Raw genomic sequence first — 27,039 nt, 5'->3', positions numbered from 1 at the left:
TTGCGTTTTGTGGTAAAGAATTGGTTTTAGAAAAGGTTGATACCGTACACCTCTATTATTGCTTTTTAATGACAACAGGTGAATGAGAATATTCCAAATCGTATTGACGTTTATGGTTTTTCAACGCCAAGTGTGAACGTGACCTATGGGGTCGCCGGTGCGTGCTCCTTTATGAGGTAACTTGGTGAAAAGAGCCGTTGGTGCGGCACGCGCTGGCGATGTCGCGTGATGTTTCCCCGCTGCCCCTCATTTGAGAGATACTGTACAGCCCGAGTAACGTCGCGGGCGGCTTCCTGCGCGTCATGATACTGTAGTGTGGGCTGCACCGGCCGCCGCTGCTCCCCGCCCAGTCTGAAAGGAAAACAGGAAGGAGAAGAAGACTATGTGAGGCCGGCAGAGCAGCAGCAGCAACCATAACAACCAGAAGATAAGCGGCCCCCGGATTTATGTATCCTCCTAACCAGTAAGTACCGCGGGCGCACACTTAACCCCTGCGTTACCCGTGCAGACTGTGATGCGTGACGTCAGCAGCGGTCGCGTCCAGGCTCTGTTACCATAATTGACCCCGGTTTCAGGTGAAGATAAACGCTTGCGGTAACGCTGCGTCTGTGGCTCCATCTGACAGATCTGTTTCTGCATTTGTAAGCAGATCCAGCTGTTCTATAGAGGTGGAGTGTGAGCGGTGCTATCTGTACCTACAGCAGGTCCTGTCAGACCCTCATCCATACACCTGTCATTGTCCATATGAACTATTGTAACCATTGGAAATCTGCTCCATTGTTTGGGACATAAGTGTTTTTAGATGAATGCTACAATTATGGGGGGTACAGTTCTATTCTGTGCAAAAAATATTCCTATGGGGAAAGTCATTCATATTGCAGATCGCAGAAAAATAAGAATCAGATCAGCTTTACATCCAGGTCTATAGGGGCATATTGATGTCATAGGGGGCCCCTTTATTAGCCCGAGCAGAGATCCGCCAGGACCGCCATTGTAGAAGAAACACAACGTGCGGCACACTGGTGAATGTATCCGGCCCTGTTCACATCAGCGCTGCCCTTCCGTTGGGGGGTTCCGTCGGGTTAACGGAAACCTTCGCTACAGTTTGCATCAGACTGCGCTATTAATTCCATTAGCAAAGTTTCCATCACCATTGAGATCAATGGTGATGCAAACGGAAGCTAAGGTTTCCGTTTGGTTTTCCATTGAGGCGTTAACCCAACAGAAACGTCAGACGGAACCCCTCACGGAAGGGCAAAAGCTAATGTGAACAGGCCCTTACAATAAATTCTTAATCGGGGGCTGGATTGCTGGAGACATTAGTATGACAAGTAAATGTATGTGGTGCCCCCTGACTGTCCCCTGCAGCAAATGTTAAGGGAACCAGGATTGAGCAAGATGGACTTCAACATGTCCGATCCTTTGTTTCTATTGGATAATAAGCCGCTGTTGATGGGGATCCCCCACTAATGTGACGGAAAGAGCCCTGGCGCCCATGGAAGCTCTGCCCTCACAACTGTATTGGAATTGCAGCCGCCTTCATGTTCCCTTTATTCTCGATTCATTGGTGAGGGTCACAAAGGCCGGCGCCCCACAATCAGGCAGTGATGGCATATATAATAATACATATGTTATTATGGGTCATCTGCCCTGAATGTCTCTGTCTCATTACACTGGTTGAGACATAATACATAGATAGTTCAAGCCGGCCAGATCTGGCTCATCCAGGGGGGTCCCGAGTAGGGGACCCTCCTCTATGATGTCCATACGGACAGGGATTTTCTTCACGAGACAACTCTTATCCGGTTCAGGTCCCGGCTATTTTGAGCCTTCAGGACCAGTCACCGTTTCGCCATTTTTAGCACTTTTAGTTAAACCGCTATAACTTTTTTATTTGTTGGGCTAGTGACGGGATTTTTGCAATGTTTTTTTCGTAGACGATGTAGGTTTCCTTTTTTTTTTTTATTATTATTTCTAGGCTTAAAGTTTGAAAATTAAAGTAAAAAAATAAGCTTTTTTACTTTTCAGCTATTTTTTCTGGTAATAATATAGTTTGACCCTAAAATAGACCTTTTTATTTATGATCGTCATTGTCTACTGTCAATTTTGATATATGTCTATTTTAGGGTAATTGGGTCAGAGCTAGCGTTACGACAATGATTTGCGGGGGGACGTTTTATTTGGGTGGGTATTTTATGTGTATTTATTATGATTTTTTTTTCACTCTTATTTTACTTTTATTTTTTTAATATAATGGTCTGTCCCTCAAAGGTCAGAAAAGACCTTTCGGGGACTTTATTTTTTATTATTTTCGTATTTTTTTTTCTTCTTTAACACCTTGTTTTTCCTTCTTTTACACCTTGTTTTTCCTCTGTAACTGGGGCTGCACAGCATGTTTCATCCTACATGACCGCCGCTACAGCCTGTGATTGGCTGCAGCGGTCACATGGAATGAAACGTCATCACAGGAGGCTGTGTTAGAGGGAGGAACACAGACTTCTGGGTAAGTATGAGGGTTTTTTATTTTCCCCTGATTTGCGTTTTTTTGTGGCAGAATCGCTGCGAACCTGCGGCAAAACATGCAACAACTGCTATTTGTTGCGGGATTTACTTCCCTATGGAATTCCATGGCGAAAATCAGCAACAAATAAGCAGCATTTACGCAAACCTGTGGAAACCGCAAAGAAAGGGACCTGGGCAATACCATAATGAACATCTACTAATGGGACAGAACTGAGAAATAAAGGTAATAACCTACACAGTTCAGCCATAGCATTAGAACCTCCTGTCTAATATTGTATAGTTCCCCCTTGTGCCAACAAATCGGCTTCCACCTGTCCGTGGACTCCACAAGACCAGCAGCAGATCCTTTAAAGGCGGTGTACACATTTGTTAGCATTTTTTTCTTTGTTATTAAATGATTATTTATTATTATTTTATTAAGTTATTATTTTGTGTTTTTAAGCAACTTTTATTAAAATAAATGTTGATACAGCTGCTATGTGTCCTGTATACCTAAAAGCTGTATCATTCTGTCAAAGCCAATTCTGTCAGTTCAGCAGAACTGACGGCTCGACTGAGAGTGGGTCCTGCTTGTCTCTGACACAGGATCCAGCTAATATTGATAACCTCTAAGTTATGATCGTTATTATCATGATCCTGTGTCAAAGACTGCCTGTGCCGGCTTACCTAATTCCCATAGTGCATCCTGGTGCCATTTCTTCCCCAGGAAAGTGATGCACATGCACCTGGATGTCCACAGGATCTGAAAAAAAACCTTGATTTATCAGACCCGGTCGCTCTCTTTTATTTCTCCATGGTCCAGTTCTGATGCTCACATACCCATTGTAGGTGCCTTTGACGGTGGTCCGCATGGGCACTCTGACCGGTCTGCGGCCACACAGCCCCAAATGTAGCAAGCTGTGATACACTGTGTTTCCTGACACCTTTCTATTATAGCCAGCCGTAACTTTTTCAGCAATTTATGCTACAGTAGTTCTTCTGTGGGATGAGACCAAACAGACTAGCCATGCGCATCAATGAGCCTCGGGCACCTGTGACCCTGTGGATGGATCAGCGGTTGGTCTTTTTTGGACCACTCTTTGTAGTTTCTATTCTAACCACAGTATACCAAGAACAGCCCACAAGACCTGACGTTTGGAAAATGCTCTGATCCAGTCGTTTAGCCATCACCATTGGTCCTTGTCAAAGTCGCTCAGATTATTACACTTTCCCATTTTACCTGCTTACACCACTTCAACTTGCTGCCTAATATATCCCCCCCCCCCCCCCCCTTGACAGGCAGCATTGTGACTATTGGTTTTGGATGGATATACTACCTTGTAAGTGCCTATTGTAGTTTTCTTCAGGTCACTGATTTCCATGTCACCCGAAGCATAAAGATAAGTGCTCCATTTAGTGTGTTAAAGGAGATGTGCTATATTTAAGAAGACCTAATGAGGGACAACACAACCTTTTAGCATAAAGGTTAAAAATAAACTTTATCACAGAACATAATTAAAAGTACAAAAAAGTCTGATGAAGCGTACAAGCTTCACAAAAAGAGAGAGAAAAGAAAAAAATCACGAGATGGGTGAGATGGGTATAGAGATTGAGTCAAGGTCCTTCATATAGGGCATACAATGATATCATTGGTTAATGCATCCCAACATAGATAAGTCATAGTAAATACAGACCATCAAGAAAATAACCAAGGATCGTGGTACAAATGCATAATGTAATAAATAAGTACATATAGTTAGCCCTGAATGGGAAATACATACATAATGCAATGGAAAGGTAATTGTGCCAGAGAAGAACCGGACCCATGTACACCGACGCACGTTTCGCCGAGGCTTCATCAGGGTTGTGCTATATTTGTAAAAACAAAAAGGATTTTTTTTTAAATTGTTTTAATTCTTAACCTTTTTCAAGATTGCCTCTTGTGGTCAGTGAATGGAAGCATTCTTATTTACATCTTGCTGAAAACCTGTGAAGAGCCGGTCCTCACACAGCGGTTTGTTACAATGTATATCAGTCCAGTCCGTTATATGTGAGCTACAAAGCCTGTCCTTCAGGTTTCTTGTAAGCTCTTATCTACACTGATACATTCTAACAAGTCCGTCAGCTGTGTAAGCAGGACTAGGTGAGGACCGGTTTTAGCTTCTTTGGTGTAAACCGTTACAGCGGATCTGTCATCAGATAAAGCTGCTCCATATAAAGGCAGCACAGTGTGAGGACATGTCCGCTTTCCTATTAGGCAAAATGGCACATAAAAAAAAAAATGGTGTTGTTTTGGCTAATGGGAGTGTTGAAAAAATACGCTGGGCTCATAGTTATGTCTGGAGTATTCATTAGTTTTGTGCCCCCCACCCTCCGTGTATGTAGATTACAGCTGCCAGCCGTCAATCATTGTTGAGAGTTGGGGGAGCGCTCCCCTAATGAATACACCAGACTTATAACTACGAGCCCATCGTATTCTTTGAACGCTCTTATTTACCAAACAGCACAATATTTATTGTGCTGTTTTGGAAAATAGGAGAGCGGACCTGTCCCCATGCTATGCTGCCCTTCTGTATGGCAGCTAAACTGGTGACAGATCCACTTTAATGTTTCATTTCACTGACAGACAGCAGAGATGGGGGAAATAGTGAACAGAAGATGTGTTATAAAGCTCCAGAACTTTCCATTATACAACTATTACTTTTATGTTAATAAAACTGGAAAACCGCTCTGAACCCTGCTGGAGCATCATTTATACAAGTACTTCTGATTGTTGTCACTCATTTTCAGGACTAATGGAAATGTTTCCAATTCCTAGTAGTTGCCCTGCAGAACCGGCAAAAAACACAGGTTATTTTATGTCTGTAGTCCATTGACCGGACTAATGCACTGGTTATTGGATATTTCCCATCGTCGGCTTGTTTTCATTTTAATGCTCTTTTAGGGGATTCCTGGAAGGTTGGTTTTGGAGGAATATTTGCTTCTTACCTATTTATTTACATTTGAAAGTAAAGTAAATGATGATGTGTTTTATTTTACAGTGTCAGAGGACCCTTTATGCCGCACAGACTCTCTTTATGGGCCCCCGGACACCAGTCGTTCAGAAGAAGAAGACTCTCGCATAGGGGAGCACCAAATAAACAATTACTATGCGCATAAGCCGGTAGACCATTATAATGGGACATATATTATATTTTTTATACTGGGAGTGGGTTCCTCACTCCCCTGGAATTTTATTTGTACAGCAAAACACTATTGGATATACAAGCTCAGGAACTGTTCAGATCTCCCAGTCATAGAGAGTCCTGATGTTTCAGACTTGAGTGTAAGTATATTTTCTCTGTCTCTTTTTCTCTCTGTCTCTTTCCTTGTTTTTTTTCATTCACCTTTTGTACGGCACTATTACATTTTCCTATTACATGTCTCTGGCCTGGTGCACCAGTCGTAAACTTTCTCCCTTTTATATAGGTCCTCCTAAGAGTTAATACATCCTTGTTGGGCACATGACTGGAGTCACAGACTGTGTGTTTCATATAGTTTGACTGTTTTATTGTTTTTGCCTCCAGCATGACCTTTGCACTCCTGCCATTTCACTGATCCTACCATTGTTTTCTATGGTTTATAGGATCATGTGTAACGATTCACTGATCTCTAGTCATCTGATTTCTAAGATCTTTACTCTTCCTTGGCAGCTGGGGAACTGGATTTCTCCTGGCCCACTTCTCCCATATGGTCACAGTCTAAGGGCCCGCATGGACTGGTGTCCTGATTTTCCCTATCCCCTAAACAAATACTATACTATACTTCCATTGCCATAAATTAAAAGTTGACAGACTTTATACAATGATTTCACTTTATGTACATAAGACCTAAACATTGCAGTTACCATCACACAAGGCAGGGGCTCATCGAATGTCATGTATTTGGTGAAGAGGTGATGAGAGTAGGGGGCAGTTGTAATGGCCATCCGCACGTCTCAGTGGCTGTTTTCCTCCCTTTACAGGCTCCATGAACAGGTATAACAGGTATAAAACGGAGGTTGTACTAAGCTATTTTTAAGTTCCTGTTAAATAAAATCTGTCCACTTTAAATTATGTTAATACAGGGGACGGTTGGCAGAAATGGGTCTAATGAAACATGTAAGAGACACTTACAGTAAATTTCTATTATACCTTTTGGAGTAATTTAAAGCGTTCCTATTGCAAAACAAAGTTTCCTCAAGTAGCTATATTTATAGCAGAGCACACAAGAAAATGGCGACAGCACACTGCGAACACTAATGCTACCTAAGCCACTAAATATAAATAAATATTCATTACTGCTAAATCTACTTACAATAGGGAGGTTCTTAGCGCACATTTTGATCAAATTGTGTGAACCCACCTGCCACGACAAGGCGACCTCTATGAGGTGGGAACCTACGCTGCACATACACCCAGAACTGGAACTAAGCCTACATATTCTTGGGGATGGTAGGAACCAGCAATAAACTAATTAAAATCACCCAGGGCAGAATGGGAGGAGTGCAAGATCAAAAAATGGAGGCAGTCACTAACCCCACATATATAAATCACATAAACAAACAAAAGTTTAAACATGTAAGAGACACTTCCAGTAAATTTCTATTACACCTTTTGGAGTAATTTAAAGCGTCCTTATTGCAAAACAAAGATTCCTTAGGTAGCTATATGTATAGTAGATCATAGACCCGATGTCTTCTCTCAGCGCACGCTGTCTAATACACCGAGGGAGAGATACTGCAGCTGCACCCCTCCTTCCTGTATTCTACATTATGGTTGCTGAGGTGGTTTCTGGAGGCAGGGTAAGTACAGGAACCTGAAAGGCACTGCCCTTTCCATATAAGATATATTCAGGTATTATTTAAGTAAGCTAGCGGGTTCATTATGTCCCCTGGGTGCCAAGTAGCTGCCCTAACAAGCCACTCTGCCTTTGCCCCTGTGTGAAGGAAAGCTTAGCTACAACTCTGGTTATAAAGATAGACTTTAAACAATATATCAGGAAATAGGATGGGATAATAAATATCCTGGACAACCTCTTTAAAGGGTTTGTCCGATTTCAACACATAAATGCTATTTTATGTCAAATTACAAGTTACTCATTTTTCCAATTTACTTTCTGGATTAATTCTTGTTGTTATTCACTAGGAACATTCATGGTTTGCTTCCAGTACATACAATTCTGTCCAATGGTCGTGTGATGGACACGCAGGTGCACGGCTCGTTACAGTATGTGTATCAGAGCAGTGTCTTCTAACGGACCCAGCACCCGTGTGTCCATCGTCAGCACTATATAGGGCATTATACTGTTTTTTTATGGGGCATTTTTTTATGATGGTGGCGGGCTGGAAGATCATTTTGCATGGGACGCCATCTATCCTAAGGCCGGACCTGATCGTCAGACACACAAGTCACCAATGAATGTTTTTACTGAATAACAACAAGCAGAGACCTTGAAAACCGTGAGGAATTAATACAGAAAGTATATTGGAAAATGCATCCTTCAAGCTCCGTTGCTGTGTAGAAGTGAATATTTTCAACAGGTTTGAAGACTGTGAAGAACATAGGGAATAAAGTTAGCACATCTAAGTCTGTTGCCTGCTTTATGTTGACGGAACGTCAGCTGCTGTAAATATCACCTTTCTGTTTGGATAACAATATTTGAGAGTTTTCTGAATATTTACTTCTAATATTTACTGTAGTGATGTTGAAGATATAACATTCTTGTATATAAATGTAATTGTTGCTTCGTACAACTACAATGAACTATATTAAAGGTAACCTTGAAAAGTACATCTTATTTCCCATGAGTAAGTATTTTAAACGTAGGAAGAAAAAAAAAAAAAAACAGAACCAAGATCCAGCGCTGGGTGTGCGTTAAAAAGGAACTCCTGTTCCAATTTTATTGGTATAACAAAGATAAAAATGATAGAACTATATGGAGTAGTTCTGTGGCAGAGTACAGGAATGAATGTTAGGTGAAGGATAGCAGTAAGCCCTGTTCAAATGTGCCTACGCGTTTCTGACACGTCTGTGTCCTTATTCATGGCATGCATAGGTACTCTGAGTTCACTCCTGGCTTTTATTTCCGGTTTTAATGTCATTTGGAGGGAAATTAAAGAACAGCTGTGTCCATGGGGATTGAGGAATCAAAAAAGCCGGTAAATGTATTAGCGGTTCTTATTGATTTATTGAGAGTAGCTGTTTGTTTTTAAATGTCTAACAATTTAATGTTCTTTGTAACATTCATTCATGTTTTTAATTCTATTTTAATCTTCTGTTTCTTTTCCACACTTCATTTCTCTCTCTAGCCGATCTTTTTGCATGTACTCTGACCTCACATCCTGAGTCTTTTCCATGATATACTGTCTATTAATATACAATTTTCTCATTGATAAATATCATTAACCACAATCAACCAAAAAGGACAATCATTTTTTTCCATTATTTTTCTACTAGATTTATTACCTTATTTCTGGGTTCACTTTAAATATTTCTCATGTCTTTTTGTACGAAATAACTTTAATCTCAGTATCAATCATTTATTCCTTACGAATTTATTTTACATAAATACTCCTCTAACAGTGTCTTTCATTAAAATACAGGATATTATCTAATTTCTTGAGTTATTCCCCATAAATCAATAAGAACCGCTAATACATTTATCGGCTTTGTGGTTTACTAATCCCGATGGACACAGCTGATAGTGAATTTCCTTCCAAATGATACTAAATCAGCAATAAAGCATAATATTGGATAAATATTATCAATCATAATCAAATAAAAAGTGCAATCATCTCTTCTCACTATTTTTTCTACTAAAATCTTTACCATCTTTTTGGGTTCACTTTCAATATTGTTCATGTCTTTTTCTATGAGATAATTTTAAGTTTAGTATCAATTACTTATTCCTTACGAATTTCGTTTACACAAATACTTCTTTAACATTGTCCATTGTTAAAACACAGGATATATTCCAATTTCTTTAGCTACTCTCAATAAATCAATAAGAACCGCTAATACATTTACCGGCTTTTTTGATTCCTCAATCCCCATGGACACAGCTGTTCTTTAATTTCCCTCCAAATGACATTAAAACCGGAAATAAAAGCCAGGAGTGAACTCAGAGTACCTATGCATGCCATGAATAAGGACACAGACGTGTCAGAAACGCGTAGGCACATTTGAACAGGGCTTACTGCTATCCTTCACCTAACATTCATTCCTGTACTCTGCCACAGAACTACTCCATATAGTTCTATCATTTTTATCTTTGTTATACCAATAAAATTGGAACAGGAGTTCCTTTTTAACGCACACCCAGCGCTGGATCTTGGTTCTGTTTTTTTTTTTTTTTCTTCCTGTTGTGTACCGCTGGCCGCGCGGGAATCCGGGCGCTGTCTGCACTCAGACACAACTAAACGGTGAGCTGGAGGTCTACCTCCCCCCTCTTCCCCATTCATTTATTTTAAACGTACTTAGTGAAGGGATGCGAACGCTCCGGTAGAGCAAAACTAGGACCATTTGTACTTTCCACCAGAGCAGTCCAGATCTCCACTGCTGGGACAGAACGTTCTGCACAAGAAAAAAATGCTACATAAACATATATCAAAGTAAATGTACAGTAATAATTGCATTTTGTCTAGAACTTCGAGTTTATACAACAATTTGCTTTTTAACAGCAATCAATTTTTCTCTTATGTAAGAGAAAGGCAGGATCAGGAAATGGCAAAAATTGGAACCTTTTTCAAAGCGCTGCTGACCATAAATTAGGCAATGGTAGTGATGATGTTATGCAACAAGTTTATTTAAGGCTACGCGTTTCGATGCTGACCCAGCATCTTCCCCAGGCCAATAACACAAGTAAAAGACTTCACGTCTGGGTCAGTGACTTATATAACCTCCAAAAACAGCCACATGACACCACATTAGGTCAAAGGTGGGGGTTGATGGACAGGACTGAAGACTAGTAAAAATAAAAGAAGCAATCCATGAGCTCATGTAGCTGAAAGAAATGGTAGTGCTCAGTTGTGAATGACGTGTGTATATATACATAAATATAACATACAAATTAAAAGATACTTATACATAAAATAGGCTACAGATATGTAAAATATATGAAAAAATATTATATATAAAATAAATACATTAAAAAAAAATTGACAACAAGGTGGACAGAAAACAAGGCTTTTTCAACAATAAGAGCTGGCCACACTGAACCAGTGCTGATGTACGAGGGACATCAGCGCGGCACCAGGAGATGCTAAATCTTACTGGAGTCGAGCGGCTAGACTTAACCAGCAAGAGACAATACAGTAACGACCACATAAGGGAGCGGTCCACCAGCAACTATGTAATGGGACAGACCGCAGGCAGCGCACAATGTACGTGGGAGCAGGGTGCTTAGGGAGAATACCCTGGTCATCAAGGAGATGGAAGGATGCCTGAGTTGCTGCTGAAGCCCAGTAGGGTCAAGAGCTTCTTAATGCACCAGGGTACAATATAGAGAGAGGATGTGGATTACATGATACGTGTTGCTAATGGGATAGGTATGTAAATATCACCTTGTCAGTGGAACAGGCATTAAAAACCTGTTACACTGAGGAAGCACACGAGGTATAGTTCACACAATGTGTATATCACCTTGTAAGCAAAGAACACAAGTTTATAGGACGAGGATGATACATTAAACTACACAAAGCTGTCTTAGCGTATGTTCACACACAGTATTTTTTGCAGATTTTGACCTGCCTGCAATCTCTTTGTCACGTTATTTGCTTCATTTTTCAACCGCGGCCATCTAGCGTGGGGGGCAAAAAAGCGCTGCGAAAACCGATTTCTCTGCCTCGCATTGATGTCAATGAGAGGTCAGGGACGGAAACGGCTGAAGAAATAGCATGACGCTTCTTTTTCCTGCGGATGCTTTTTTTCTGTTTTTTGTAATTTTCTTGCCCGGTTTCCTTATCAAAAACCGTGCCAAAAAACGGAACTAGGCCTTAGAGTTGTTTTCTAATGGGGGGGGGGGGGGGGCGACGACTGGGAGTCAATCGGGTGAAGACCATAAAATGCTTCGAACATAAAATGGGAATGTATAAACATTAAACTACTTGTGATGGATAATATATAAATAATTAATATAGAAACTATAACCAGAGGAGAAAGGTGGCGTCCATGCAGATGAAGACATGGCCACACCAAATTCTCCAGAGCTGAAGCTACTCTTTCTAGCAGCTCTCAACTCTATCACATAAAGAGGGGTCCTAAGCAGAGGACCACCCTGTTCACTATTTATTTTTTATTTCTGTATATATTATAGTGCCAACAAATTGCGCTGCGCTGTACAGATATTGCTTCTTAAGTATTTGTACAGACCTGGATTCCGTGTGTCCCTAAACCTGGCTATGCACATTAAATGTATGTGGACCATTTAATATATATGGTGGCATCCCGACTCTCCCCCCCCCCCCCCCTGATGGCAGAGGTCGGGGGAGATAAGGTTTGGACTGTTGAAATTCATCATGCCTGATCCTTTTGTTCCTCAGCCCGTCTCAGACAAAGGGACATTCAGCGCTCTTGAATACAGAAAGAAGGCAGATCCCTCTTACTAAAGCCTTATCCCTCCCCAACTCTGCTGGCTACACAACCACTTTAGTTCCCAGTGCAAACACTACAATTGCATCGTGGTTTTCTTTAAGGAAAATTGGGTAAAATTTTAAATGAATATGAATTGTAGATTTCCATGAATTGATTGATTCGCTTACAATATTTCTGCTTCTACTAAAAGGGACAGATATGCATAAAGTCCTGTTAATAGGAATTGCTTAATATGACATAGTAATAGTAAAATGTCCATGTCTAACACCACTTCTCTTAACCTTCATCTTCCAGGACTATTTTGAAAGTTACTTTTCCATTGCCTCAGCAGTACCATCCGTGCCATGCCTTATACTGAATTTCTACCTAGTAAACAGGTAAAGTGCATTCGCAGTATCCAGCATTTTATTACTCTGTTTTGGTTTTCTAAGCAAAAATGACTGGAAGGTAAAGGCCAACCTAAAAGAGTTGTACAAAAATGCCATTTAGGGTCTTCTAAAAATGTGTTATTTTCTATTTTACAGTTCAGAGAAAAACTTTTCAGAGCTTTTGTATTGATGCCCCCATGATAACACTTCCCATCTTCATATGTTATGATTTATGATTAAGTGATTTTCTTTGCCTATTTTTACATTTTGGCATGAAACTTATTTAAAGGTGCAGTATTTTTATGTGCAGTATAAACCAATTTAGTTTCAGTAGCCGTCGATATCTTCTGCAAGCAGACTTTTACATGGCCAATGAGGGCCGTGTAAACGAGTGCCGATGATCAACGAGACAGCTATGTATGGGGATGAGCGCACTTTACTCCGATTGCTCGTCCCCATACATTTCTATCATGTCGGCAGCGTATCTGCCTGTTTATCCAGGGAGATGTGCTGCCGACAACGCTAATATTTTCGGCTGCGTGAACGATACAATCAGCCGATAAACTAGCGCTTGCTCGTTCATCTGCTGATCGTTGCCCTGTTTACACAGGGCAATTATTGGGAACGAGTGTTTCGTGAACGCTGGTTTGCCAGATAATTGGCTTGTGTAAAAGGGCCCTTATTGTTGGCCCATCACCTCATTTGGCCCGAACAATAAGATTGCATTACTGGCCACTTTAAAGGTCCTATTTTTTTTAGCCTAAGATGATGTGTGTGCCCGTGGTTCCATTGTATCAAGTACACATTAGAGATATAGAGAGAGATCGGTATAGACAATAAGTTTCTTTTTGGACATGTAGTGAAGAAATGCCAACAGTCTTCGGTGGCCTTAATCTGTAAAAGGAATATGGGCCCTCCTTCCACTTTCGAGGTTCCCCCAAGGACTTTATGTATTTCATTTGGTACCTTTTTCCCTTCACACTCTTCAACGGTAATATGGAAATAGAATAAATAAGAGAATTTACTAAGAAGTTCAAAAGATAGAGAATATTATAGAGAGGGATTATGGGCGCTAGATCCATTCTTGATAGCGAGCTGCAATCTCTTCTAAAGCAGGGTAAGCGTGCAGCTGTAACACTGGCGTTGTCGGAGGCAGTGATGCATTTTCAGCTCAAGGTGGAGAAAATAAGTGAGATGTTTATCACGAAATTCTAAAGTAGAAGAAAAGTTTTGTCTTGTTTTATTTATGTGGTTTATTTTTCTATTTTGCTGTTTTGGTAAGTACCCCATTTTTACAGGCAGCGTGATGGGTTTGTATCACTGCCCAGACAGCTAATTATCTCCTAGTGATGGCAGACGTGGCAGTGCCCTCAGACCTGGTTCTGCATTCCCTGAGCTGAGGTTATTAACATCCGGCTGCTGTCACCGGAGTACAAGTGGAAGGAAAAATAACACTTAGTAACAATGTGATTGTGGCAAAGGTGCACATCAAGATTTCCACCTGGGATTATTCACCCAGGAATATAAACAACATCACAATAAAGAATTGTATTTATTTACTAGCTATAATTGGTTGTCATTAAAATGATGGAAGTGTCACTTTGTGCTGAGGAACACGCTGACTTACAGGAAGGAGAGGAAAATAACATTACTGTTTAACTCTTCCACTTAATGGCAGGTCTCAGCTGTAAGAAAATATCCCAGTTCAGTCAGAGGGAGTCCTACAGTCAGGCCTCAAAGTATATGTCCATCTCCGACCACAGTGTTACCATTTCTATAAATATACAGTAAACCACATACAAAGTTGGGTAACTTTGTAAATACATTGCACTGCTTATCCTGATTTACAGCCTGGTTGTCATTAACAAGTGATAAGGTGGACGTAAGACAGATCCCAAAGGATCACACACATGGCTGTATTATGGCTCTGTACAACTTTCCAGTTGTATGGGCCTGTAATACAATGTCCATAGAAGTGTATGGGGCCTCCATATGCCTCTCATTTCATACGGAGGCATAGCGATTTTTTATTTTTTTATTTAGATTCTGTATGAATCTATAGGAAACTAAATCGTGCCATTCTCAATCAGACACCAATTGACAGCGGTATTTTTACCTAGAAGCATCGCCACTAGGGGAGCATATGTGTCATACGGTGTGGCACATCAGCTCTGCCGTGGGCGTGAGGCTACGCATTCAGTTTTTGGTACGGTTTTTGATGTAGTTGTTTTTCTTATATTTCTCCTGACTTTGACTAAGTCCTATATAACCTTTCTTCCTTAACATTACATTCAAAATTTCACCAAAACCAGCATATGCGTATTACTGCCCCCTCGCCACGAAGAGCAGGTCACATTTTTATTTTTATAACTATGTAGTAATGTGGGATGAATTGTTGTTTTCAAACACATTGGCTTAGCTTTACTAGAATTTAGTATACTTATCAGAGAGTCTGAAGAAGGAAGCCGTTAATTCGGCAGTCACAGGACTGCCCGATAACTGAAGTTGCCGATTTCCAGGGTCCATTGGGGAAGAATGTCAGGGTTTGGCCAGGCGGGGTCCCCCGCCCCACTGCACCAAGTCAGCCCGGTTGTCCAGTTCGATTTAAGTGGGAATAGAGCCAAGTAATGGGGTGACAGTGAATACTTGTAGCTTCATCTCTGTGTGATACTCCCAGATGGTTCCTGTTCTTATAGAAAAGAGGGTTCGGGCCCAACTGTTGAACTTCGAGGTGATCGTCGGCGTGGGTAGGACATCTGCCAAGTTATGACCAGCATTATATACACATTTGGAAAGGATTGTAATTGGCATACAAGTAAATACATCCACTTAATACTTCTTCCTCTGTTGTTGTTTCCTTTTAGGATTTCCGCCCAGACCAGAGTACTGTCATCACTAGTTGTTATGCTGCTCGTCTTCATATTCACCACAGTGCTGGTGAAAGTAAATACTTCATTCTGGACAAAGGAATTTTTTGCTCTAACTTTGATATGTGTAGCGATTCTCAGCGGTGCGTCAAACGTCCTCACCGCTAGCGTCTTTGGTGTAACTGGACGTTTCCCAATGAAACACTCCCAGTCATTAATATCAGGTAATTACATTCATAAATCAGTCTAAAAAGAAATTGTTAAAGTGAATTGTGCAAAATGTATTAAAAGGCGCACACCTCTTAATACATTGACGCTTTTGGACTGTCCTAACGTGAGAAAATGAAATAGATTTGCACCGAAATTGATACAATTTTCTGGCTTTTAGTATTAATTAATCTGTCAAAGTTGGAGTCAACGCACCACTACTGGTAATCTGTGGCCGCTTTTTTATTAATTTTTCCAAACTGGCGAGTGCCTTGAAAAGTAAAAAAAAATGTGCGCAAATCTGGTGGGTGCCTTGATTGGCAACTTTTTAACCCATAAAGCTGGCACAATTCTATTGATAAATTCCTGCCTTAGGTTCATGCACACGACCATAATCGTTTTTACTGTCCACAAATAGGGATCCGACGGCTACGGCTACGGATCCATATCCGTAGCCATCTGCAATTGCTGAAGCGCCCATAGGCAACTATGGACGAGTCAGTGCCGCAATTGCGGACAAGAATAGGTAATATTCTATATTTTGCAGCTCACTTCTACGGCCCGAACACACATCTGTAAATATACGGAAAGGCGTCCGTGGCCAATGGAAATAAATGGGTTTGCAATTTCATCCGTAAGTACGGATGAAAATTACAGTCGTGTGCACGGGGCCTTAATATTGTGTTGATTTTGTAGATTTTTTTTTTATGGTGCAGTCACACGTGGTGTACTTGCTATGTATTTACAATGTGTGCCTATAGGAAAAATAGAGATATCGGTCTGAGTTGCAGAATATTTTTCCAGTAGGCGTACATTGTAGTTTTCCACAGCTTATTGTTATGCTGCGGAAATACAAGCCAAATACGCCACATGTGAGTGCAACCCTCGTGTGTACTAAGCTGTGCTGTTTTGAATAAGCTCTCGGTAATTTCAAGCTATATGCTCTCCAGGATCTAAACTACGTCTTCTCAACTCGGGTCTCACCAGCCAGAACATGGGGATGCCTTGGCCTCGTCATCGGTCATAGTCCATGGCCAAAAATTAACTCAATTTATCTTAAAATTTCAAGCAAGTAAAAATTCTGTGTCATACCTGCCTCCCCTGCGGCGCCTCATACACAACTGATGGGAAGCACTGATCTGAAGAAGTAGTGTAGAAGCAGATCACTGAAGTCGTGGACGTAGTAGAGTTCAAAGTATTCAATAATGACCTCATATAGAACAGCAATTAAAGTCGCACTAAACCTCAAATGATGGAAACAGGAGATATATCTCCCCCACACTGTGAGTCTGCAGGCTCTTCTACGTGTTTGTGAAGCAAACCGTCTTGTAGAAATCCGGCAGAGAACACAGGGCTTAAACTTTTTTTTTAATTTTTTTTCCCACTAAAACAGTGTATTTTAGTGTTTTGTTCAAATTTCTAAATTTTATTTTTCTTAAAAATAATTTTTACTTTTTGAGATACAGCTTCTATGTATCCTAGGTACATAGAAGCTGTATCTTTCGCTTAGAGCCGAATCTGTCAGGTCAGCGGGACTGACCGCTTCGGTGACAGCGGGTCCTGTGTGTCTCTGACATACACGATACAGCTATTATCGATCACATTTAAGTTATGACCTGACCTGATGGATTCGGCTCTGTGCGCAAGATACAGCTTCTACGTATACAGGATACATAGAAGCTGTATCTCAAAAAGTAAAAATATTTTTTCATAAGATCAAATTACAAAGTCACACAAAACGCTAAAATACACTGTTATAGTAAAAAAAAAAAAAAAAAAAGCCTTTGCAGGTTTGTCACTAGTTTAGTAATTCCCTATCTCCTAGCTAATCTAATTGTCACTGTCACACTGATAATGCTAGTGAAAATTGTGTCCCAAAACGTTTATTATTTTAATAGTTATTTTTTTTCTAAACATGCAAATGAGCCTATACTTGACAAAAGGGCATCAACACCAGGTGGCGCTACCTCACAGCCCGTAACGCTGTCCTATCAGCATGAAGCTGCTTCACACAGTGTGAGAGACTGAGATTAGTTAGGAGATAGGACATTAATAAACTAGTGACAAATCCTCTTTAGCTGGGCATCGGCTGAGGGGTATGGCTTTAAGGGAATGAGGTTTAACTATTTTTTTTGTTTTACTGCAGATAGGGCAGGGGGGGGGGGCTCCGACAGTGAGGAGGAGGAGTGGGGACATGACTGAGCTACAGGGTACACGGAGGAAACTTTTTTTTATGTATTTCGCAGTTTTAATTATAATATGATACAAATTGGATAAATAAAGGGGAGGCGATGAAGGGAGGAAATCCTGACCTATATCTATATTTTTTATGTACGTTTTCTTTGTTTAGTGCTCCTTCACCTCTTTTATGATGGTGTGATTTTTGGGCCTTGATGTTCATAGCAAAATGTCATTGAAACACGGGCCAGATTTATGAAGACTGGCATTTCATACACTAGTCGTAATATTAAAAAAAAACAAAATACAAAATTAGATGACACAAAACAAAGTACAAAATATAAGGGAGAAAGAACAAAAATACCTAAAAACTCGGTAACTAGAAACTAAGAATTCTTAGTCTCTTTTGCTTCCTTGAGAGTAGGAAGAACAAGAGATGCACACCTCAGACTTGGATCTGACCCCCACAATGTGAACCATATTTTCTTTTTATACCATTAGTCAGTGACGTGATACGAGGGGGGTGAGCTGCTAAGGTAGAAGTATCCTGAATATTATCATTAACTCCTTCACGAACCCTTCAAGAGTTCATTAACCCCATACGGCTATATACACTCCAACTGCCGATGCCCCGTGCAGTTGCCGTGTGCATAAACGTTGACGGCCTTGAAAAGGGTTAATGAGTGCAGTGCGGCTTCAGTGTGAGCAGCGCTGCACTCTCATGTCTGCCGGGGGCTTTGAGCCCCGGACTACACCCTCCACCTTAGATAGCGCCTCACGCAACCCCCTGTAGTTCTGCGGCCCCTCCACTGTGCTGATCGACGGATAGTACATCAGTGTTATAGCAAACTCTTGTCACATTTGCAAACAAGTATAAGATATTGCTGGAATGTGGCGTTTTGCAGGTCTTCTTTTTTTTTTCTGCAGTTTTGTAAAAATGACTGGAACATTTTTTGTTTGTTTTACCCACGTGATCCCAAAAAGTAACAGAATCACCATGTTGTGAACTTCTCTTTACGTTCCAGGAGAATGTCTCTGCAGCATCACCTTATATTTACCCCTGTTACTCAGGACTTTGTCACGATGTGGTCAGTCATTCGCTAGTTTGGCCTTTGTGCATTTTTTGGTTGTTCAGCAAAGAATTATTGTGAGGAAGAAAAACTTGTAAAGGAGCCTACGGAGACATGTTTTCCTGTGTTAAGCAATACAGTCCATACCAACAGCCTCTGATCCTGGAGATGGCCACATATTAACCCTGTCATTCCTTTCTGGATATTGCTAGGGCAGGGGACGTTACTGCCACTTTATATTTTGGCACAGACCTCTAGCTTGAATGGTTATAATATTATTAAAACAATAACTTCCCATGACTGTTGTTATCTCCGTATGATCATGTTTGGTTGTTTAGAGCAGCCGTGGTGGAGTTTATCGTGACCTTTTGTCTGTGCTATTTTATTGTAATGTGCGCTGTAAAGCAGAGGTGGCCTTCCAGGATATGTTGTGTATAAAATACAGACTTGTAAATGGAGAAGTTTAGATGAAATGTGCCCCTTTGTCATGTTTATGCATGATAAAGCCCTTGCTATATTCCTATTTAAAGAGGTACATAAATACAGCCGCAATAGACACAATCTAATTTCCTGATATTATGGCATCTGTGTCAATTATATGCTGGGATTAGGAGCAATTCTGGCAATAACATCGTATTATAAAATTGGAAATTAATTGGAAGGCCCATCTTGGCAGACATTTTTACAATATTTTTTTTTTAAAGAAAGCAACTTTGCAATTGGTTTTAATTTAAAATCTTGTACTATTTTATGTCTGCAGCTGGTAGGCAGACCTATGCGTCTCCATGGTAACGTGCTACACAAAAACAAACTATGTTTAGTCTGATCCTGCATCCATACTCCTTACTATCTGTCTACTTGTTATCCGACCAAAAGAAAGTAAACCAGAATTATTTGCGCAGATGGAAGGGAGTATGACTGCAGGATAGAACTACATAGAGTTTATTTGTAGCCTGTTACCAAGGAAACATATATGTCTTCACAGAAAATAGAGCTGTGCACAGAAACAATACATTTTTAATTCTGATTATTTGAAAAGTGGCTTCATTTTTAATTTTAGATGCATTAGAACAATTAAAAAAAAATTGGTTTCAAAGGTTGGACCTTCACTTTAAGCAATTCCTTAATACTATATATTTATGTAGGTCCACGGTTGGTAAACCTGCACTTTATATCTCACAGTTATAACCTACAGGCTTTATGTTTAAAGTCTTGAGGTTGTGAAGAAACCTATCTGACAATGGCAGCGGTACAGAAGGAGCGCGCTCACCATCGGTGTGTCCTTGCAGTCAGCTGTGTGCCTTTGTAATGACACACTTTTCTGGGATCAGCTTCATTTACATGTTTGATAAGTTGGTAACAGATTTCCATGAATGATGAGTCCCCTGCAGGATTTTATGTGGTTTTGTTCGGTGCTTCCTTTTTTACTCAACATTTATCAACTTAACAGACACTGATGTTATTTATTATGTGTAAATGTCTCCCTCCGGAAAGAAATTGTTTTAGTGCATTTGCTTTAGATTTCTGGCACGCTTCATTTTTGCCCCATGTCGTGAATATTTATGTTTCTTTTTTTTAATGGCTACGAAAATAAATTCCTTGGAAAACAGAACCATTTCTATGTTGACAGTCCTAGAAATATCTATGACCTATATGCATTTAGTGGTAGACCTTTCTCTGCATATAATAAGATGTTATAACGGTGATATCCTAAAATATAAAAATCCCTGGCTTATGAAATATACCTCTAATGTACAAATGCTGTGCAGGGTCCATCCCCAAACTCTTAAAATAACTAAACTGCAGGTCACATCCCATTGTAATGACGTCCTGAGCGAGGAGAGCTGTCAGGGCCGTCATCCCTGTCATGGGAATAGTGTAGTACATAGAACTACCAAATTACTTTGCAGTGTTTATTCGGGTGCCGCTCCAGTCACGAGTGGTGGAAATGGGATTTTGCGTTTTAATGTAAATAAAGCATAATCATTGTATAATGAAAAGTTATGCAACCTACTTATATACATTGTACTTGGACTTCAAACTATCAGGGTAGGAAGAAGATTTGTTGTAGCAAATTCTCAGCTGTGAGCAGAGGCTTGTATGGGATTTCCGCCTCTGGATATAAACAAGTATGTTCCCATTTACTTAGAGCAAACCGATCTCGTAAACGGGGAGGAATTGAAACGTAAAGTAGGTTGGAAAGTTGAATACGTTTTTATTATACAAGGATTAAGCGTTACAACTTGTTTATACGTCATAATTGAGAGATTGCCAATTCTCATTCTGCTAAGTAATACACTGTGTATGACCTACCAAGACGGGCAAGGGCAGTGCCAACTTCTCTAGTCATATTTACTGCTCTGGTCACTGGTTGACCCTTTACAAGCTTTACAAACCATTGGCCTGACAAATTACCAATATTCCTTCTATTACATCACAAGTTTCTATAACCAGGACTTGATGAGCATCGTAGAACTTTTATATCTGGCTGGAGTTGCACTTTCAGGAGCTGTATTAAAAATGTAAAAAAGCTGAATTTTGTGCCCAGTTTCTTCAGGCCCTTGGCACTGCCTGTAGCAGTCCCAGTTTCCAACAGCTGTAACATGGCCACGTTTTAAAGGGAACCTGTCCGCTCAATTTGGGACAAGCAATCGCCACCAAACTTCCATGTAGTTCGCTAATACCTTCCTAATTCTGCCCGTCTTTGTTTCATGACGTATGCGTCATGAAAGGCTATTGAAAATCCATGACATATACGTGAAACATATACCTGTCAGGAGCTTTCCTGACGTACATGCTAAACATACATTACGAATGTAGTGTGGACAGGACCGAAGAGGCACTTCTGCTATTATTTATTGTGTTCAATAGAGTTACATTTGATTAAGGGGTGACTAAACTTTCAAAAAACTTCTGACATGTCAGGAGATTTGTTCGGTCGGGGTCTGAGCAGAGACCACCACCAATCACTAAAACGAAGCAGCAGAAGCGCTCTGGTGAGCGCTGACCCCTTCTTTTCTGATCGGCTTCTCTCGGAAAGCTGATGTACGGGCTCATAGACTTTCTATTGAGTCCGTACACCATCGCTCGGCTTTCCGAGAAAAGCCCATCAAAAACTAAGAAGCTCGGCGCTCACTAGAGCGCTTCTGCTGCTTCGTTTTAGCGATTGGTGGGTGTCTCGGTACTCAGACCCTTACCGAACAAATCTCCGGACATGTCGCTCTGACATGTCAGAAGTTTTTTGAACGTTTAGTCACCCTTTAATTAAATGTAATTCTATTGAACACAATAAATAAGAGCAGAAGTGCCTCTTGGGTCCTGTTCACATTACATTTGTGATGTATGTTCTGGGTGAATAAAGTCCTCATTTTTTGGATGTGCTGCCTCATCTCTCTTTGTTGGATTTCATCAAAGGACTTTGGATCAGGTTCTGTTGAGGCTTGCACCCACTTTATCTTGCATCTGGTGCTGTGATACCCCATTGTTTGACAGTTGTCTAAAACTGACCATCGCCATTATGTATTTGTGGGCACATTTTGCTGGTTGAATCCAACAATTGAGCTAGACTTCCTCGAAGGTGTGATAGGTTGCATTTTAAGCCACCTGGTCCTATGCTTCCCAGTTCGATAAACTCCTCTGGAGTTATTTGGCCACCCCTTATGCCATTCCTACTATTGAACAATATTCCTTTTCGACAAAGCTGAATAGTTCTGTTTGGGAAGGAGGGTCGGTCTGGGCCGCACCTATCAGACATTTATGCAGTAGCCTATAGATATGCCATAAATGTCTATGATGGGAATTTATAGATTCCCTACTTTTCCACTATAACCGGAGTTGTTTTCATATCAATTACCCTACAAAATAATCCATAGACAGACAATACAGAACATTCATTTTTATTCCTTTATTTTCAGGTCAGGCCATGGGAGGCACAGTCAGCGCCTTGGCAGCAATTCTGGACCTGTCCATAGCATCCGATGTTACAGATAGTGCATTTGCTTATTTCCTTACTGCTGATTTCTTCCTTCTTATATGCATTGTTGTGTATATGATCCTTCCTAGGATAAAATATTCCAGGTAAGATTTCAATGTGTTTCCATATCAGTAAATATGTCTCGGCAGTCGATCCTCCACCAATCATTAAGCGGTATATCATCCCTTAGTACTGTGGGAAAACCCCTGTCCCAGCATTAGTCTTATTTAGTAACCCATGGATAGGTCCTGTGTATAGACCCCGGACATCCTGCATCATATAACTATGTTACGTACTAAATGTCAGCGGTCACATGATATGCGGAGGTCACATGATATGGGGAGGTCCCATAACTGATCCCCTGTTTAGTAACCCCATAAATGCACTACACCGGATACATCCATGGGCTTTACCATTCTACTGTGCAGAGACAGTGGTCTACTTCACTGGTATAAGAAATGCATTTGGCCATTTAAAATGATATACTGTATATTAGAAAACTGTATGATTCCTCACTTATTTATTTTGTTTTAAAAAAAAAAAAAGCAGAATACCCCTTTAATTCATCTGCCATATAAAGCTATGTTCCTATCTGCGTTCTGTTTTCTGTTGTTCTGCTCTGACATAGGAGCAGAACAACAAGAAAAATGGAAGCGCTGAATCCCACACCAGTGTTGCCCGACAGAAATTGTTGACTTTAATGGGTTTCGTTGTCGCTTCGGTAATTTTGTCAAAATTGTGTCGCATGCTGCGTTATTTTTTTCCGGCAAAAATTACAGAATCTGCGACAAAGACCACTAAGACCACTCCATCACACATAGAAAATTGATGGTGCTTTAAACTGCATCAAAGCACCCTTCTAAAACACTAGCCAGTTTTCAAATGAAAGTCCTACAGAGAAGCCTATGAGAAAAACACCGTACCCAGAGCACACTGCGTTTCGGAAAAAAATTGCCTCGAAAAAGCCACAGACCGAAACCCAGACGTGTGTCGTTCATTTTATATTTTACTACAGACTTTAATGTAACCTCTGGCCACGCTTAAAACTGCATGAAGATGTGCATGAAAAACGCCATGAAAAACACAGCAGAACGTTGTGTGTGAATCCAGCCCGACAAAGCTTTCGACGCAGATGTGAACGGAGCCATTCAAGTAGATTTCTACATTTAGTGTGATAAAAAAAAACGAAAAAACCAAAACCACAGAGTGAAACTTATAGTTTCGGCCTCAGATTACTTATGACACAGTGATCATGCTTGTTCCTTCAGAAACTAAAAGAGAAGTAGAATTGTCAGGCAAGAACAGATGAGTCTCAACAGACATATGACTTGGAAATATTTCCCAATAAGCAGCACCTGAGCCAGCTTTTTTTACTGCACGTGCTATTGAGAAAACGAAGTACATCTTGGGCATAAAGAGAGAAACTAGGTCATGTCTGTAGTCCTATCGCACACGTACAGCGGAAAAAACAACATAGACTCTTTTTTAGACTATTTGCCAGTTCCCATTTTTTGGGCATCTATTAAAGTTTTATAAAAATTAAGAAAATATTGATAGATTGTGAAACATTGTATTTGGGTCATCACCTTATCACGCCGCTCAGATGCCCTTATATTGTATGTTCTTTTCCTCTTCCATGATGGTGCTTGAGATTGAAGCTCCGTTGAGCTACAGAATTCAACCGCAGACACAACGATTGTTCAGCAATCGAAAGCTCCGAAAATCTACATAAAGCTGAAAACATGATTGCAATACTAATTATCAACATTGCAGCTTAGGCTTAAAGTGTTTCTACAGGATGGGAAAAATTCCAAAAACAGCGCCACATCTCTCCACAGTTTGCGTATGGTATTGCATCTCAGCCCCATTCACTTCAATGGAGCTGAGCTGAAATATCAGACACAACCCATGTCCAGGTGTGGTGCGGTTTCTGGAAGAAAGCAGACATGTTCTTCTAGTCCTGTACAACCCCTTTAAGTTGAGAACCTACCACCAGAACAGGCTCCCCATATAATGACCTAGAAAAGCTTAAATTAATTGTTTTGGAAACTTCAATGATAAGCTAATATCTCCAGGGATATTGGCTGTCAGGTTCTCATTCTGCCAGTGAAATAATGCCTTACACGGCACCCATCAGTAGGCCAACGTGCCCAAGTTTCCTGTTTAAAAACAAAACAAAGCACTCATTGTAGTGGCCCTCGTCATTGACTGATTTGAAGGAGGTGCCAAGTGTGGCATCCCCTCTATTGACTCAGAATGACTTAGTAGGGCTTTCCAATGTCCGTTGTCTTAGATGACCCTTTTTAACTGGTAAGTGCACCCACGATCTGTACCCCTAAAGTAAAGTTGGACGATATGACCTAAAAATAAATTCTCGATTTTTATTCTGAATTTTTTTTTCCTAAACAAACTAAAGAAAATACAAAGAGACAAATATTTGACATTCGGAAATTGCATGCAGAGGTATTACATATTAATATGTAGAAAGAACGAGTTCAGCACTGCCAACTGGGACTGGCAGTGCAGTGGTGCCCAGCAGAAAAGTACAGTCCTAGCAGTCTACTCACCAGTATAAAAGTCAATTTATCAAAGCTTTGGGCGGAGAGGATGCAAAACTTCAGCGGCGACGGCCGTTTCGCATTCACTCACGCTTCACCATGGCCCTAATATATATATATACTGATTATCAGAATTGTCCTTTTATGTGCTGTGTGTGATCACCCTCACTTGTTAAAGGACAATTCTGATAATATATATTAAAGGGGTTGTCCACTACCGGACAACTGATGACCTATCTACTGGATAGGTCATCAGTGTATCATCAGTGCGGGTCCGACACCCGGACCCCACACAGATCAGGTGCTCCGGTGGCCTGCGGGAACCGGATATTATGGCACAGCCGGAAGCAGTTGGCTACTTACATTGCATAGCACCTGTGTATTGAACTGCAGCTTTGCTCCAATTCACTTGAATAGTAGCAGAGCTCCAGTACTGCAGCAGTGATTTGGAAAAATGTCTGGATCTTAGACAACTCCTTTAGTTCAATCCTAGGAAGATAACTGGTGTAGTTCTGTTTGTTGCCAGTAGGTGGCATTGCACTGCTGCTCTTCTGAAAATACGCTCGGTATAAAATACAAGAACAAAAGTCTTAGGCGGTTTTAGGTTACATTCACACTTGGTGTCTCACTGCAGTATGTTACCACATGCGATTACTTGCTCAGCCCTCCTAATAGTTCCGGAATCTCGACTTCTTCTATGAAATGTTTAGCTTACGATTCTCAATAATGAAGGTTTCATGTTCATTAGATATATAACCTGCTACCAGGCAGGCAGAGCCTATAGTACTACTGAAAAAAAGCAAAAACTGTGAATAAGCAGTCAGATCTTTTAGTCCGGTTGAATAACGTATTACTATTTTATATTTCTTTTAAGCTATTATTTGAATATACATGAAGAGAGACCAAACATTTCTCAAGCTGAAGGCTCTGAGGACATAATTGACTCTTCTTCAAAGACAAACTCTCCACCAATACTTCCCATCCTGAAGAAAGTCAAGGTGCTGGCCGCCTGCTTGTTTTACACGTTTTTCATTAGTATCATCGTTTTCCCCAGCATCTCTGCCGGCATTGAGTCTGTTGATAAAAATTCAGGTAGTATATGGACAAACAAGTATTTCACTCCCATGACCTGTTTCCTATCCTATAACTTTGCTGACTGGAGTGGACGGCAGATCACAACATGGATACAGAGCCCAGGGCCTACCAGCAAGATCCTGCCAACCCTGGTCTTCATCCGAACCTTTTTTATTCCCGTATTTATGTTCTGTAATTACCAGCCCAGAAAACATATCTACCAAGTCTTTTTCCAGAGTGACGTCTATCCAATCATCTTTATCACTCTGCTGGGACTTAGCAACGGTTACTTGGGGACACTCTCCATGGTGTACGGTCCTAAGGTGGTCCCTAAGGAATTGAGCGAGGGCACTGCAATAGTAATGTCTTTCTTCCTAGGGCTGGGGTTAGCAATCGGATCCGCTTTCTCTTCCCTCGTTCACTTAATTTGATGTAGAATGAAGACGAAACAGAATGTTATTAACATTATTAGCGACCGTTTTTATCCAGAAACGTTGAAATGAAACGAAATCAGTTCTATCTCCTTAGAAAATGAACTTCTATTAAGACTTTTTTAAATGGGTTCAATTGTTGGTTTTATCTAAGGATCTAATAGTCCATTCTTATAAGGATTAGAGACCTCTTACCACTT

The 27,039-nt window shown here is 40.6% G+C and overlaps 1 protein-coding gene and 1 long non-coding RNA gene across 2 annotated transcripts; one reads left to right on the top strand and one right to left on the bottom strand.

Moving 5' to 3' along the window:
- LOC142663216 (uncharacterized) lies at positions 1–736 on the bottom strand. Its single transcript, XR_012851060.1, has 2 exons — positions 501–736; positions 1–351 (listed from the first exon to the last, which is right to left on the bottom strand). It is a non-coding gene; the product is annotated as an uncharacterized LOC142663216 (long non-coding RNA).
- SLC29A3 (solute carrier family 29 member 3) lies at positions 177–27,039 on the top strand. Its single transcript, XM_075841684.1, has 6 exons — positions 177–463; positions 5,544–5,827; positions 12,408–12,490; positions 15,346–15,572; positions 22,718–22,880; positions 26,209–27,039. Coding segments are annotated over exons 1-6 (1,389 nt in total). The 5' UTR covers positions 177–462; the 3' UTR covers positions 26,840–27,039.

The sequence above is a fragment of the Rhinoderma darwinii genome, chromosome 11 (genome assembly GCF_050947455.1).
Source record: "Rhinoderma darwinii isolate aRhiDar2 chromosome 11, aRhiDar2.hap1, whole genome shotgun sequence".
Lineage (NCBI taxonomy): Eukaryota > Metazoa > Chordata > Amphibia > Anura > Rhinodermatidae > Rhinoderma > Rhinoderma darwinii.
This window is presented reverse-complemented; position numbering and strand designations above follow the sequence as displayed.